Here is a 17554-nt window from a genome sequence, read left to right as displayed (position 1 = left end):
CTCAGTCTGTATTTATCATAAATCTCATCCTCAGTTTGTTGAAATAGGGTCTTCCTGGTTCGGTATATCCTCTGCTGTCTCTGCGTCCTCTTCTTCTGCTGGGCAGCCTGGACTCTCCTCCTCCATGCAATCATGTATAGTGCAGCCATTTTGAGAAACCCTGATGCCTTCTGGGTCTGCTTTTCAACTTTGGTTCTGGTTACCACCTGTTTTGAATCAGTGCTAATCTGGGTGTGCAAAACTGGCTTTTTGTGACTCCTCGCAATTTGCGACTGCCTTGTGCATTGGATTTGCGACTCGTAATTTCCGATTTCTTAATTGCGAGTCGCAATTTTTACGAGTCAGTAATGGGTCGCATCGCTATTTGGAACTCCGAAATGGCATTGGAACATACCATTTTGCTTTTTGCGAGGTCGCAATTAGCGATGCGACCGATGAGCGACTCGCAAAACTTTCGTACATGTGGCCCTTAGTGTTGTATTTTGTAATTGTCTTTGTATTATCGTGTGTTTGTCCTTTTTGGGGTATTTGTAAGTTTGGCATAGTTTGGGATTTAAGGGGGGGTTATTTGTTTGTTTAGGGTTTTAAGGAGGGATAGGGCCATGCCTGGGAAGAGTAGAGGCAAGAACTATTCCGAGGGAGAAGTTGGTGTATTGATCTGGATGGTCATGCACCACCTGCCACAGATGGTGGCTTCCGGGGATAGGGTAAGCCAAGGCTCCCCTCTAAGGATTGTATGGACTGATGGGAGAGGGTACTCTGGCACATGGCCCATGTTTTTAAAGAAAATCAGACTTTTTACCAGCTCAAACACCGTTGGGAGGATGTGATAGCACAATAGGTGAATATGTATGTAAGTACCATCAGCATGTAGTAATTTTGCTATATTAGTAATTTTAAAATGTAACCACAAAATGTAGCTGTAATGTGTGGATACCTTGTGACACACACGGCAAGAAAGGGTGACACTAAGTAGCAGAAGTATCAAAGGGTCACACAAAGCAGCACATCTGGCATAAAATCTGTGTTATGGAGCAAGCACTCATGGGGCCAAGTAATGCCAAGCAGCCCTTTCCCTGAGGGTCACTATATATCAATAACCTGCACTGATGAATGTTTTGCCATGTCAATGTAATGGTATACATGATGTATTGCTGCTTTGGCTCACTCAGCTGACTTTGACCCTGCACATCTCCCTAAGTCTGACAAACTGACCCTATGGCTAGATTCACATTACATAACACCATCCAAACTGTACATGGCATAAGGTATGTCTGTGTGGTAGGCTAGTACATATGCACCAAGTGTCACATCCATTATTATTATTACGCACTGCAAATTGCCCTGCTGCGCTGTGCCAAAGTGAAAGGGCAGCAATGCATTGTCTTTAACCTTTATGGTGCACTCCTGACCTTTCCTATGGCAGGAACACTTTTGTCTGCCTAGTGGTCAACGGTTGCACCCTTGTGCCATGGTACGAGAGGATCTGTGATGATGCTGGCCAGCAGTACTTAAAATATCCCATGCCTGAAGCATTATTCAGGCATGTGATGTGAGATATATCTTACCTTTTACCTCCAGCCACGTCAGCTCTGCAAGGTGACTAGCTGCATTCCATGTTCTGACAACGTACACTTATGCATGTAAGAGTGTTGAAAGGGTGTTGAAATATGCCATTAAAATGGGATGTCATAGGGGGTTATTCCAACTTTGGAGGAGTGTTAATCCGTCCCAAAAGTGACGGTAAAGTGCTGAATATACCACCAGCCGTATTACGAGTTCCATAGGATATAATGGACTCGTAATATGGCTGGTGGTAAATCTGTCACTTTTCCGTCACTTTTGGGACGGATTAACACTTCCTCCAAAGTTGGAATAACCCCCATAGTGTTTAGTTTTGAATTTGAATTGTATGTAGTTGCACTATTTACAATACAATTTCTAAAACATGGATTTGCAGGTGGACATATGCCTTTTAAGCGTGGAGAAGTGGGCAGCTTCCGGGATCCTGATGCAACAAGTGTAATGACTATATGGCTGTAGCTTTGTGATGTCTGTGTGTGATCCATGATAGCTGTAACAGTGTTGGGGACTCATACCTGTTCCTGCTCCTGTACCTGTGTGTCAAACCTAAACCCAGTTTGAATAGACTTTGAGGACAGTGTCACAAGGGTAGACACCATATTGCAATCATTGCACTACTGATAGATGCTCATAATGTGGCAGTTACATCCCAAATATTTTCTGGACCCATGAAAAGGTACAATTGATATCTTAATATGTGTTTCTGCAGGTGTGTGAGTATGAATTCTTGCCTGAGGTATGGCTGTTGTAATCCTTTCTCAGGGGTGACTGAGCCTGCCTCATAAGTGTCATACCTATGTGAAACGGAGTGACAGAGGACCAATTACACAGATACCCTGGAAGCTACAGGAATGTAGGGGAGCTACTCTATTACAAATCATTACCTCTCAGCCAGTCTAATGCACAGTGTGATGGCAGACGTCCACATGGCAGGGCCTCTTCTGTGGCTTAGCAGATGTAAAGTGGATGTCAACCTGCATAACTTAGGCAAATGTGTATCTGTAGAGCACAGTGTACTAATTTCATTGGTGTAAAACCTATGCAGCTCCAGTAGGCCCCATTGCATGGTTACAGTGTCATTGGCATGAGTGTGGCCAGCAGGACCAAAACACTAGAATATCAATGCCAGCCTCATGGCCAGTACATCCACTATGTGACATTTTTGTGAAGCATTCATAAAATGCACGGTGGGAAGCCAATTTGCTGCACTGTGTAAAAGTTCAAATGCAGGAATGCAGAGTGATACCAGGATACAGCACATTATTGTGCTTACCTACTGTGGAGTACTTTTGTCTGCTTAGCACCAATACAGGCACCATTTCATCATGGTGCAAGGGGCCCTGCATTGTAGGCAACATAGTTCTTGGCTAGATGAGTACTCCTGCCTGCATATGCACACTTCTGAGAGGTCTTTGGCACTTTCCTGTGGGCTGATGAATGAAGCACAGGGAAAATGAGTGAACAGAAAAGTCAAAAACTAAAGCTTTTTTTTTATGGTTTTGGTCCTCTATTGTACATGATGCATTATGTCACTTTTCCAGGTTTATAAATGATGCCAAATCAGTGAAGTATTAAAAATGAAAGACTTGGCACAGTGAGACACCCAAACTCCATCTATGGACTGTCTCCCTGCTGCAAAGTAAGGAAAGTCAGCAATGTCTGCTGCCTTGCATAACTCCAGATTAATTATTTAATGAAAAGTTACACAAGCTGGACTAGCATACATTAACACTTCTCATGTAGGTTTTACAAAAAACTTTGCCCGCCCCTTGCATGAAGAAAGACCAACACAAAAGTGAACATATCTGGGCCATGTCTAGAATTTCCCATTGACAATATTGAATGAGTGTGAGTCGCTGGTATGAGTGATATGCATGTTATATTGTAGCTAAATCGATATGTTGTACACCTACACTGACCTATCTTGAGTCAGTTTGACATATTATACTGGGAGATATCATTGTACTGAAGGTATAGTGTGCATGTATCTAATCCCAAGATTTGGTGTAGGTGTGGACTGTCACTTATCATTGTAGGACAATTTCAGAGAAAATTTGGTAAACGTCTGTAAATTTGCAACTTGAGTTAATATGTGTTTACATTTACTCCCCGGCTAACATGGCAGCAGACATGGTCAAGAGCTTCGAACTACGACAAGTACGCCATGGCCATGATAGTATGATTGCTCATAGCTATAGAAAAATTGTCTGCATCTACAAGAAGGTGAAAACTAGTGGCATTTGGGGATCAGGAACCAAATCCAGGCAAGAGAAGCCCCCTGTGGCAACATAATCTCACAGTGGCAAGGAGCAGTAGGGCAGTACACAGACCCCTCCTGGATCCTCAAGTGGACCGAAGCAGGCAAGCACATGGAAAAAGAGGTCCAGATGTGCTGCAAGTTCCACTTTCAACTTTTTGCTGGTCCAACAGATGCAGTGAATGAACAGGAGGATGGCTCGCATAGAGAAAGAGCAGGCCAGCATTAGAGAATGGTTATTGACATGGCAGGATGCACTGGAGTGGATTGCCACCCTGGTCTGACTATCTATGTTTGTACATTGCCTTCCCTGGTTTTCATAGTTGATCATTTATTTTTGTAGTAGGCATAGTGATAGCTAGGGTTTAGTGTAGGTGTAGGTTTAGTTTAGATAAGTTTTAGATAATTAGGTTTTTAGGTAGTAGTTATTTAGTGAGTCCTTATTGTGGTTCTTATTACGGTGAGCTTGTAAGCAGATGGAGAGTTAATGCTTTGTGTGTAGGGACAAAAATAATTTATATATATATATATATATATATATATGTAAAACACCAACGTTGCCAGACATCCGAGGCTGCTATTTCAGTAGCGATCCAGGCATGGACCTAGCCATCCACATATTATTACCAACAATCCTCCTGTTACATGCAGAAAGTTCCCGGACACCAAGTGGAGGTCCAAAAGACTTTATTCACCAATGCTTCCTCCCAGAACAACGCGTTTCAGCCGTAGCCTTGATCACGTAACAATTGAGAGTGTCTCACAAACCAACTATATACCACACCCAACATGCACATAAGGAAAAAATAAAATAAAAGAAGGACTATCAGATCACCCAGCTACCACATAGTGTGCAAATGTCGGCACCATCTTTGAATGTCTAGAATAGCCCATAAGCTGTACCAAACTTGATCTTACAATTACAAAATTATCCACATCATTTACTCTCTTTGTACACTAATTAAATTACTATATAATCCTCCAAATAGCCTACATATTGCATATAAAATATTGTCATAGATTGATGGGGGGTAGGATGGTGTCCTCAACAGGGTGGACATCACAGACAGGCTGATCTCCAGGAGATGCTGTTTGTCCCTCTGGAAAGATACAGAAATATGTTAAGAGGATTCCATGATTGTTTATGACATACATGATTTCTGTAATATTCAGACAGCATTTTACTTCACTTTCACGTACACAGTGATATGTGGAACATATGTTTCTACAAGTGTATAATGCCACGTTGTTCTATTGTTGCTTTCAACGTGACAATACATGTATGTTGTTAACACAACTTCAATATTCACTAGGAGACTATTTGTGTACATTTCAGACAATGCAGTACAGCTCAACAGCTTGCTGCCCTAGCCTGCCTGAAAGAGTGAGTGCAAGAATGGGCCACATTTTACATATTTCAGCTGTCTGCTTGCACTGTTGCAAATTTAGCCTCCTAGCAGCACTGCAGAGACCATGTCACTGTGTAGCAAGGGTCCCTGCATTTGCTCTAGGCATCTGTTTACAGCCCAGCACTGGCCAAGACGTCAGATATTATTATATCTCGCACTATCCTGCATTCTGCCTTTCTCACAGCACTAAACACAAAGCTGCCTTGCTGTACTGTCTTGCATGCAATTTGTGAATTATTGGGCCCTAGGGTTCATCTTTCACAAACATCCACATAACTACACGGCAAGACACCTTCCTGCACTGCATGTAAGGGGAGGAACCTGTACATGTCATAATCCAAATTTTTCTGGAGAATCCTGTAGTTTTCTAGCACACATACATCAACTCCAGACTCCATAACACTAAGAAATAAGGAGCTTCCTTGAAGGGGATAGCCTCCTTCATAATTGGTAGTATACAACAGCTCATGCTCATTCCATTCCTTCAAAACTCAAGGAGCTCATCAGCAGAGTCCAGCAAACCGTTCCAATCTGCCCCACTCTCTTGGACATGTACATGCATTTTCTGGCAATCATCATTCAGACCCAGGGACTGGACATCATCTCTTACACTGATGACACCCAGATAATACCGTCTTAGAAGACACAAATACCACAAACAGTAGTTACATTATACCAGTGACCAACCTGGTTAACTGTAAGTGACATTAGTTGCTCATTCTCATCCTGAAAAGATAAAAGTGATGACATTCTGCAACATGCACTCACCCTGGTTGCCCACATGACTAGGTCTAAAACCCTCAGCATCCAACTCTACAGACACCTCTTGGACACATATCTCATCATGCGACCTCAAATTGACATGATCCCCTCCACCTGCTTTTACTTTATTTGCATGGTCCGACATTTCTTCATATGGCTCCCTCCCGACACCTAAACGACCAAATTACCCAGGCCATCATCACATGTTGATTGTAGAACACCAATGACCTCTAGCACAGAATCCCTGCACACCTGCTGCACAAAAGGCAAACTATCCAACACACGACTGCCAGATTATTACTCAGCCTACCTTGCGGCACACAAATCACACATCACCTCAGAAAATTACATTGCATCACCATTCAGACACACTGACAGTTCAAGATGCTCAGCCACACCTACAAAGCACTACACTACCAGGGAGCCACCTAGCTCACACACCATCAATGCTTCCACCAACCAATCATGAACCTCTGCTCTGCATCACTTGCACTCACCCACAACTCCAATATCCATATGATCATGCCAGGAGGTTGGGTGTTCTCATACATGGCAGCCTACTCTAGGGACAACCTCCCCCATCACATCAGGTCAGCTCCATCAAATATGGATTTGTACTAGAAATTGTACACCTGGCTCTCTCAGTGATACTACTTGCAGTGCATACACCTCTTCACCACCTGGAGACCCTCTACAAAGACACATTGACTAATTTTACATTACATTACAATTGCACAATGGTGCAAGAGGGCCTTCATTGGCACTGGCATATCTGCCAAGTGTCCCAGGTCCATTCATGGATGATGTGCTGCTCTAGTCCAGGATTTTTACATTGTACTCTGGAATGTGTAGTCCTGTTTTGTGAAGGGACAAACAACACTAACTATAAGTCACAGTATTGAGAGATAATACCTTGAGTGGGTCAGAACGTCAAGCATGGACCTGGAAAAAGTGCTAGGGCTGGACTGGACTAGTAAAATTGGTACTGCTCAAGGAAAGGGCAGTCATGTGAAGGATGAGTTAACATGTGGGGCATTCTTGCCCTTTCCCTTTCAGATAGAGCAGCAAAGGATGTTGCCCTGCATGACAGTTTGCTAATATGTTCATTTGTTTTGACTCACCCTGTAGTTTTTCTTGGTCCTCCACTTCAGCACTGTCTTGCCCTTCTACTCCACCTAACAGCTCTGTTGGAATGATAGATGCCACCTGCTGCTCCAATAGATCCAACTCCTCCTGGACAGCAGGTCCTTCTACGGTCTTCATTGCTGCCTTAAGGATCCTGGACAGATTTTCTTTGGTCCTGTGCTTGTAATTGTGCCACCTCTTCTTCTACTCTAGGATAGTCCTCTTTTTGTGCTTCACAGTTGATTTTGCCCACTACGGAATGCCAAACTGCCTCCTTCCTCCCTAATGACAATTTTGAGGTGACAATATGAGATGTTCATTTTTTGTCACCTCACTTAAAAATCTGTTTTCCTACTTATTGAAGTTCAACTTCCTCTTCCCCTGGGATGAAGGCAGGTTTTCTGTTTTGGGGTTGTTACCATTCTGACTCCCTGAGCCCCTTCAATGCTTCTCAGTATTGGAGTATTGCTGTGTTGACACTCCCACAAAGCAAAGCACTCCTGCGTGATGCAATACTGATTTGCGGCACGTAGAATTGCTTTACAACAAGCAAGTCAGATTTATGTGACATAGGGAGTACTTGTGTTGTGGTTCCTTGTGCACTGAACCTATGTAGGTCTTAACCAGCCATACAGAGGATCATATGCATCCAAAGGGTCAGTAGTAATACTGAATTAGTTGAAAATAACTCAAAAGTTAAGGAGAAGACCCTGTGCACTCAAATTTTTGTTCCTATGTCTTGGGACATTGGGCAACACATATTTCAGAACTGGCAGGAAGAGCTGGGTAAAAACTTCTTTGGGGTAAGGGCCCTAAGCATAACCTCCAGTCAGGAAATATCCAAACCCTTGTCAGCTCAGACACTCATTAGCAGGCTAACCATCTAAACCTTCTAAGAGAGCTAGAAGCTAACTGGTATTCCATGAGTGGGTGGAGTAAAGAGAAGAATGCATGTCAGTTCTTTTCAGAAAATTACAAACCAGGGTCACTTCCTGAAAGGGACAGGCCAACTGGAAAGTGAGCAGCAGACATGTGAAAACTGCAGATGTTTATAGTATGGTTGGACCTGCCCTCCATAAAGAGTAAGGTCAAAAAGTTGTCACCAAAATTAAAGAAGCTGACAGATGATCCAAACCTCTTGCAAACTCAGGCAGTCCCAACTGACCTATGACATTTGAGAGCACAAGAAACCCAGGAATAATATATGGGTTCTGAAATTAGGGCTAAGAGTATTGGCATGAGATAGAAACATGATAGAAATCATCCAGGTTACTAACTCAGATGGCCCTTCAGAACTCCATTATTCACTTCCTAGTAGGCTTTTACTGAACAGTTAGGTAATGGGGATGGGGTGAACAAAAACAACTACAGGACAGTTGTAAAATAAGATTGAGACCTCTATAGAGAAGCAAATGGGACCACTATCTCCTTGAACAACCATATCATAATCAGAAGTTGAGAAATTATGGTAAGGGGGGAGTCATAGAAGAAGGGCTAGACAATGGCACCTATTGCACTTGCTTCCTGTGTGCAGTGGGAGCTGAAAGAAGGAAAAGGTAGCGGACAGTCCGTAAATATTCTTACATTAACTTTACTAACATGCATTGCTTACAGGCACAACTTTATATGTTATGCATCACGCTCTTCTTTTTAAAGTTTATAAGAAAAATACAATAACTATTCATTGTTAACAAAACTGTCAAGTGGCCCCTTGCCATGTGTGACTCTGCCAGGCAAGTCTTAGCAGAGAGAGTACTGCAGCCACGACTTGTAGTGCTTTTTAAGAATGAAAGTATGGGTTCAGAAATCCAATCTTACAAAGTGTTATTGGCTAAATAACAAAGGTGGCTGTACATTTCAAACATTACATAGACATTATGTTGTAGTAAATTCGGAGGAATAGGTAAATATAAATTACATTACCCTCTAGGAATGTGTCCTAAAACATCAAGGCTATTAGAATTCTCCATATTGGCAAGGTAGCAAGCAACGGATACAGCAACCATCTATATCGTTCAACACAGGAAAGATATAGTTATTAGTCAAGTAGAGACAGGAGAAAAGCTTCACAATTAAAATACCAAGTTCTACTTCTGTCTGTTGGTGTGTAGAATTTCAATCCTTATTTGCTAACAAGCGACTCCGAAGATCTATAGATCATGACTCATTCTAATTCCCAAAGCTGACTCTGAAGTCTGAGTGCATGCCTAGCTCAACTTGAAAACTGATACCCGTCCTCAGCGTGTCATATCTGTATTGGGCTCTGAGACTCAATGTAGGGTTTTGTTCCCTCTTTAGTTGGAAGGTGGCCCCTAGCGGCCACCTTAAACAAGGCAGCTTTAGTCAGTGCTTTAGTCAAGGCCAGTAGTCTCGGTAAGGATCTATTGTGAGGCCCAGAGTTGTGTAGGTATAGAGGATTTCCTTAGTCCTCCTTCCTCTTGTGTTTGGATCAACTAATTAGTCATGCACTACAGGATCTAAGATTCCGGTAAGTGTTGTAGTGGGGCATCCATTTCCAGTGACATTGTTGACATTTACGGCCATACTGTATGTACTAATGGATTTTCTTGTAGCAAACCATACAATTTGGTAAATCGTACAGTTTGCAACAAGAAAATTTGCTTTTTTGAATATACTAAACCCATTTAGCAACTCAATAATGTTACAGAGTTGATAAAGGGATTTCGAAAATCAAAAGTGATCACTTTTTGGAAGGGCTGTGCTTAGGTGTGGCTTTTCAAAAAAGTGATTCCTTGCAGTATTTATTAATGTTTTGTATCCAAAATCTGGCCAGTTCCATAACAGGATCACTAAAAAGGGTAAAGACTGATCTATGGTGGTCCTGGGCTCACCATGAGTACTTTCTCTTCCCAAATCTTTTGGATTTCTCATTGGGCCCAACCCCATCTCACTTTCCTACTATGCTACTGATAACACAGAATGACCTACTAATAGCTCGGATTTAACACATCTTTATTGTATTACAATGCTAGGATACTGTGTCCCTGTTCTAGTTAAGTTTGACTCACCTTTGATACACCTTCCTCTCATAAATCTAGATCTGCACTCACAAATTTAGGCATATATATTCAGAATGGAAATACATTTTCCCCACACTAAAGAATAATGAGAGAATGAATTCACCCTTAATAGAGAGAGGGGTGCCTTTGGCTAAGCAACAACAAGCAGAGGAACACACTCTAGCGATCTCAAAGGGCACATTACACTGATTTTACAGCCATTGCATAAAACTTGTCATTCAAAGATGATGTAAGTTCTACATCATGGCAAACGCCCACTTTCAGTGAGCTAGAAATTGTATTTATTGGCTGTGTGAGCATTCAAGCATACATCATGTGCAAATACACCCCCGGAACTTGTTTAGAAGATCATGTCTGAAGCTAAATCAACCTATAGGGAGATCTCTGGAAGAGCCATAGGATCACAAATGTCCCCTTCAAAAAGGTTCCTTTTCTAGGCATGCTAAATGTGCTTCCACATTTTTTCACATGCTTCAGGAACATAGCTGGCATGCAGAGGCAACAGTATTCCCTCAGTTGCACTGGGTACTACCTTATCTTTATGAAGGAAATCACAATTGGGGTATCTGGTCTTGTGCTATATAATGGTCATTAGACATAGTATCCCATTCAGTCACATTAACCTCTCAACTGCTGCTGGGCATTGTGTTCAATGTTGTAAAAATCCTCCCTCTTGCTTTTTTTTCAACAAGCGGTCCAAAATGATTGGACATTTGACAAGGCACTTTCTATTATTAAGTACCACTTTGAAATGTTATGTTGAGTTTGCTTATTGCTACATGCTTCCCTACAAATCCTCTTCCCTGCGATATAATTTCAGTCCTCACAGTGTGTTTAAAAATTGCAGTTGTCACAATGTATGTCATTGAAGAGCCTTGGAAACAGCTTTCCGAAAGGCTAAATTGTCCAGGATGGGCAATAAAAACCAATAAATGCCTGATGTTTTGTTATGTTAAGTTATGTTGTTATGTTATGTTATGTTATTAGGACTTACAAAAGAGCACATTCATGAGTGGTTTCTTGTCACTATGAGACTAATGAAGGGAGGAGAATCTAGAAGTCAGATGAGCACATGTAAGCCTGGCAACAAAGCCAGGGTTTCAGAGCTTTTCTAAAGATTACATAGCTATTTTGTTGCCTTAAATAATCAGGTCAAAAAATCCACAAAGCAGGTCCCTGAACTGAAAGACTTTGACTTCCCATACATTCCTTCTTAAATCCCAGAAACTGGATAAGATTGGCACTGGAAGGTCTTATTCTGCATAGAGGAGTATATTTAAGGTATCTCTTTGCTAAGAAATGTTGTGCCAAGTATTTAAGAGCCTTAAAGGTTCTGCGTGAGATTTTAAACTGAACCCTTTGTTTAACAGGGAAACCACTGTAATTGTTTTAGGATGGAGGTTACATGAGTGTGCCTTGATAGTCTGAAAATAAGGTGGGCGGCTTCATTTTGAGTAAACTGGAGCATATGGAACACGTTCTTTGGAAAGGCTAAGTAAATGGAGTTGGCATAATCCAAATGAGATCTAATAATACCAGTGAACATATCTGACCGTTGTCCCCATTTAAGTCTAAAACCATTCATATATCCACAATGTCCCAAAGATAAGCCGACCTGCGCCCGTATATTGCAATGCTAGAAACTAAGCATATTTTCAAATATAACAAGTCTGCCAAGTAGGTAGAGCTAGACTACTTACTCAGCTGACCACCTCAATGAGCTGTTCAACTATTTATATACTTGATACCGACAAACAAACAATTTTGTGCCAAATTATCACACATCCCATAGAATTCCCCAGTCAGTGGTGGCAAGGGATTGGATTTAATAAAACAGTCCAGGGAAATACTTTTACTGTATGTTTCAATATTATCCCAGAGTTGTTTCAAGTGATTTTAAGTTCTAGCTATTGAAATGAGAGACAAAATGTGGTTTCACTCCTGCTGGCAGGCAAAACGCATGATTTCTCCCTTTTACAAAAGTTTTTCTCCACACAAAGTTCCTTCAGGTAAGAACCTGTAGTAATTTGTGCATAATATAACCCAGGTCAATGCTCAATATGAGCTACACTTGGAATCTAAAATTAGATGCAAACTTTGTTTTACCGCAGCCCTTTCAGTGACGCTCTTTGAAGCTAGTGTTACACCTTTCATGATAATGCAGATACTCAACAAAGAGAGCCTGCTTATAAAAGTTTTAATCAGTCAAAAATGTGTTTAAGATGTAATTTATAAGGCTCGGAGATATTATTAGGCCTCAGAGAACTCAGATGGCTATGGTAGAGATTATTCCATCTTGATATACATTCAACTGGACAATTCAACACACAATGGAGTGGAGTAGTTCAATATTTGGTGGGATGTTACCTTACTATTTAACACAATTTCATCATGATACAGTTGTTTTCTTTTATGTTAACTATTGCTCAAGTCTTCCATCAGCCAAGTTAGGTTGATCACTTAGGAATGCATAATAGGTTTTACTCATCTACACCACTGAATCTATTACTAACTGTCCCGGTTAGAGCATTTAGCGACCATAACCCCATTAAGGACACACTGGCTGTGCTGATCCCCCTGTTAAGCTTAGGCCCTTATGTCTAAGGACTATAGCTTAAGTGGCATGATACGGACTACCCTAAATTTTTTACTTTGTTCATTAAATCCAATTTATCCACAATTATGCATAATTTATTGGTGGAAATTCAGTCAAGCAATGTCATACTCTTGACATTTGGGGCCAGATGTAGCAAGCATTTTGCATGGTGCAAACTGCGAAAATTGCAGTTTGCGCCATGCAAAATGCCGAATGCAATGCTCATTCACAATTTGCGATTCGGTACCGACTCGCAAATTGTGACTGCGAGTCGCAAATTGTGAATGCAACTCGCAAATAGGAAGGGATGTCCCCTGTTTATTTGCGACTCGCATCGCTATGCTAAATTGCTTTGTGACCGCGAATGCGGTTGCAAAGCAATTCGCAGTTATCCACCAGTGTCACACTGGTCCCAGGGACCCCTTCCCCTTTGTGAATGTTGCCAAAAAGGGTTTTTCAGAGCAGGCAGTGGTCCAATGGACCACTGCCTACTCTGAAAAACCCAAAGAAAATGGTTTCAATAATTTTTTTATCTTGCATCTCGTTTTATTTAAAAAGCAGTCACAGACAAGGAGGTCTGCTGTCTTCAGCAGGCCACCATCCCTGTGAGTGCAGGGACTCGCTATGGAGTCGCAAAATGCGACCCACCTCATTAATATTAATGAGGTGGGTCTTTGCGACCCCATAGCGACTCGCAGACGGTGTCTGAGACACCGTTCTGCATCTGAATTTGCGATTCAGAAATTGCGAGTCACACTGACTCGCAATTTCCGAATCGCAAATTCGGATAATGCTACATCTGGCCCTTGGTTCTCTAAATGCCCAGGTTAAATAAAGGGCCCCATTACGAGTCTGGTGGTCCAAAACCCAGAACGTCAGACCCCTGTAGAGGAGACAGCTGCGGAGCTCGCAGTCTCCCCTGCACTATTACAAGTTTTCCACTGGGCTGACCTCCAGAAACCTCTGAAATCAGAGGCTTCTGCCACTCAGCCCAGTAGAAACCATGCGCTGGCATTGGCCTCGCTCCTCACAGAGGGTGCTCCCAGCATCCTCAGAATGCGCACTGTCTGACAAAACAGACAGTGCATATGCTGAGGGTGCTGGGCATGGGGGCCCCTACACTGCCCACGACATCATCCTGGGCAGTGCAGTGCCCTCCCTGTGGCCTACAGCACTGGGTTTCCACCAGCCTATTCATGGCGGTGTCCACGCCATGAAAAGGCTGGAAGAAACTGGACTTGTGATCAGCACTGCGGTGCTAAACTCAACGCCGCTGTAGCTGAGCACAAGTCCGGCTGCTGCCCAGCCCGTCGGGAACCATGTTTCTGGTGTGGTCAGTAGTCCCTTGGTGGTCTGACCACCATGGTTGTAATGTGACTGACGGACTGCCTGGAGTGCGGCTATTCGACTGCCACTACAAGGCTGGAGGTCTCAAGACCACCAGCCTCGTAATGAGACCCAAAGTCTCCTTGGACAAGTGGAGATTAGCGAAAATACAGAACCAGGCAGGTTTGATAGGGACTGTATGCTAGCAAATAAGCATCTTGGAGACACATTAACATCCATTCCCGGGAATAAGGCCAAAGTTGTGGCATGTCGAGCTGCGTAAAAAATGTCCAAAGGGAACAGAAAGCGAATTAATAAACAGGAGACCTGAGACGGTCTGCTGGCAGCTACCCAAATTAAAGACACAGGAGGCTTCTGAAAAACATTAATAAACCTAACCCACTTAAGTTTTTACTACAGAGTTGGGATCCAACATTAGTGCAGAGAAATGAGTCACCTACTCTAAAGCTATGTACTCTTTTATGAGGTCAAGGGATACTAAATCAGTGGACTGTCTTCCTTTTTTCCCCAGCCATAAAATTTGATTTGTCTGAAGGCGATTATTGAAACCCCATCGAGAAAGACACCAGGACCAGATGGTGTCCCGATGGACCTATATAAGGAGAATGTTGAGTTTTGGGCCCTGATTATTACAAACTTATTTAGAAATATGCCCTTATGTGGCTTTTCTCAGTCTTGGATTGTGCTGGTATATAAAAAAGGCTCCAGAGATGATCCACGATGTTATAGATCAATCTCGCTTCTGGACTTGATGGTAAAGGTCATTGGGCGTATGGCCCTTAGAAGGTTTGAGGAGTGGTCTAGCACTAACCACGTGAATTCTCCCATTCAATATGGATTTAGGGAAGGCCTGGGTACTTTCGAGCAATGTCATAATCTCCACTTAGATGTTAGCACACACTTACTAAGGGAGGCTTGCAGTCTCTTTCCTCTATGGACTTAGGCAGCACATTCAATAGAGTTAATTGCAGCAAGCTCTGGGCTTGATGTGGACCTGATTACATTTCTTCGGGCCCTGCATTGTGGTATATATATATCCGTTAGATTTGGGCCAGGTGGGGACTCCTTTGAGTTACATTGAGGTGTTAGCTAGGGTTGTATCTTGCGCCCCATTTTGTTTTTATTGTACATTAATGGACTGAATGCATGTTTAGAAACTGTAGGGAAGGATGTGCCCATGATTAGGACTACACCTGTTCCAGGCCTGCTTCACGCAGATGATGCTGTGCTAATGTTGCGTACCTCGAATGGCTTGAGATGCTTATCAGTAGTTTTGTCACCTTTATGGATGGTTTAGATCTGGACATCAACACAGCCAAAACTAAATATATGTATATTATATACAGGGAGAATTGGTACAGATATCCCACCTCCAATTAGGAAAATGAAACATATCAGTGGGTGGCCTCTGATTTGAGAACACTGTGTCGGACCGCTGCACAGTTTGCAAGATTGGGACTTATTATGGTCTGTGCTGATTGGGATAGCTATGACATTTTGAAGATGACTTTTCACTTTTTTCTACCAGTTACTACTTGCACATGACTTGGAAAGACACTTACGTTGAGGATATTTTACGGGGCATTCTTTATACCTATAGTTTATTGATGGCTTGATGGTATGATTTGTGCTGTTGACTCATGAGGCCACCATGCAATTTGATTAATGACCAACTCAAAAAACTCATTAGCCTTGAAAAAGTCCCAAGAGTGACAACACACATGTCATCTGCAGAGGATACGAAGGATTGTGTTCTGAAGATGTGAGCCTTTCACATGATAAAAAGGGAATTGGAACTTACCTGCCTTCAATGCTTCCTTACTATTTTGGATTTATAATTTCAAGTTGGACTTCAGTTTAGTGCTTTTGGTTAAAATGAAATATATGGTTAACAGCTTCAGATCAAAGAAGAATGCTCATTATTGATCAAAAGGAGGCACATTGAAAGTCTCAGGCTTTCCTTACTTGGGGGTTGTTTTTGACCAGAAACTCACATGGTTGCCACGCACAGTAAGCAGGTGCCTCCACTTTAATCATGCTGTGAGTGCACTGTTTGAGTTTGCCAACAGAGTGGGCAATGAACCAGTCCAGCCCTTGCTCGAGGTCTTTCATCCTAAATGCCTACCTGTTCTAATATATAGTGCGGGGAACTGGGGTTACAAAGTGGTAACTTCCATTCAGGTAGAAGAAAATAATTTCCGACTCCTCGTCCTTCCACCTTCGACCCGCGTTACTTTCTCCATGAGGAAATCAGTAACACTTATGTGTTACCTTTCATTAGGATGGATCCACTTGTCCTCTGGATTTCAGTTTGGGCAAATAAGTTTACCTTCCTGAACAGAGAGATTATTGCTGATTGCTTGGTTTGTGAAAAGGAACTTGCCATCACCTGGCTGAATTACATGAGATCTATGTCTTAAGCTATTGGCAGGGAGGAAATGTTTTTATCCCCATCTTTGCAAAGCTGACATCTCAAAGGCTGAACAGCTTTTCCTGAAAATTACCCTGACTTCAAGTGAGCGGAACCAGTTGGGAACCCAGCTTGCATGACTATGCTGTTATACAAACTACAACCAATCTTAAGCAATATCTGAGCTGGGTCCTGAGCCCTTGGAAAATATCACTTTTAGCTGAATGCAGCTTAGGGACTATATGATCTCTACTTTGCTTTCCCATGGGCTAGTATGATGACAGCTCTTCTTTAGTCTGTCCCTGCGATAAGTCTGCTGTGCAATTCCTTAAGCACTTTTGTAAATAGCGCGCATCAATAACTAGAAAGTTTTAAAACCAATTTAAAATGTCTATGGGTTCCAACAACAGAAGCTTGCTCTGTATTTTTTCTGCATGTTGCCCAATAATCAGGTTTGTTTCAATGTTGGAAGCTTCTTAAAATGTGATGTTTTTCAACAGAAACTCTTAACCATTTGATCAGTTGTTTCCTTTTTCTTATCACAAGTAACTAATTCCCTATGTTTGTATTTTAATGATGGTGTGTATAATGTTTGTGTTGCTTTTATCATTGTTTTTAAATAATCAAATAAAGCTCTGATGATGATGATACTCATCTACTGCCCCCCCCCTCCACCACATGTAAAACCCTCTCCTTCTGGCCTTCTACTAGAATTGTCACATTTATCTCTATATCCAGTAACCTCCTTAAGGTATCAGAGATTTTTAAATTTTGTTTTCATGCATCGGACCGGGACAAAAAGTTATCATTTTTGGCAAGTCTCTCTCTCCTGCCACTAAATGAAAAAATAAAGTTATACATGCATTGAAGAATGTATTTTTTATCAGATGTTAAGATTCTGTATAAAACGTAGATGACAGAAAATAAGTGAAGGAAAGCTCTTCTAATTGTGAGCTGACAGGTGGGCGTAATTTTTTATTCCACCAGCGGAACTGAAATAACGTAGTAATTTCTGTGTTACTC

General features: G+C 42.0%; 1 protein-coding gene across 1 annotated transcript in view; it reads right to left on the bottom strand.

Annotated features, from left to right (window-relative positions):
* Positions 1-17554, bottom strand: part of SLC26A7 (solute carrier family 26 member 7) — a 619854-nt gene that overhangs the window by 153437 nt on the left and 448863 nt on the right. The window contains exon 6 of the mRNA XM_069219229.1: positions 9061-9143. Coding sequence (XP_069075330.1) covers positions 9061-9143 — 83 coding nt within the window. The remainder of the gene's footprint in view (positions 1-9060; positions 9144-17554) is intronic.

This window comes from Pleurodeles waltl, chromosome 2_2, assembly GCF_031143425.1.
Source record: "Pleurodeles waltl isolate 20211129_DDA chromosome 2_2, aPleWal1.hap1.20221129, whole genome shotgun sequence".
Lineage (NCBI taxonomy): Eukaryota > Metazoa > Chordata > Amphibia > Caudata > Salamandridae > Pleurodeles > Pleurodeles waltl.
The sequence above is the reverse complement of the archived record's forward strand: the minus strand, read 5'-3'. Positions and strand labels throughout refer to the sequence as shown.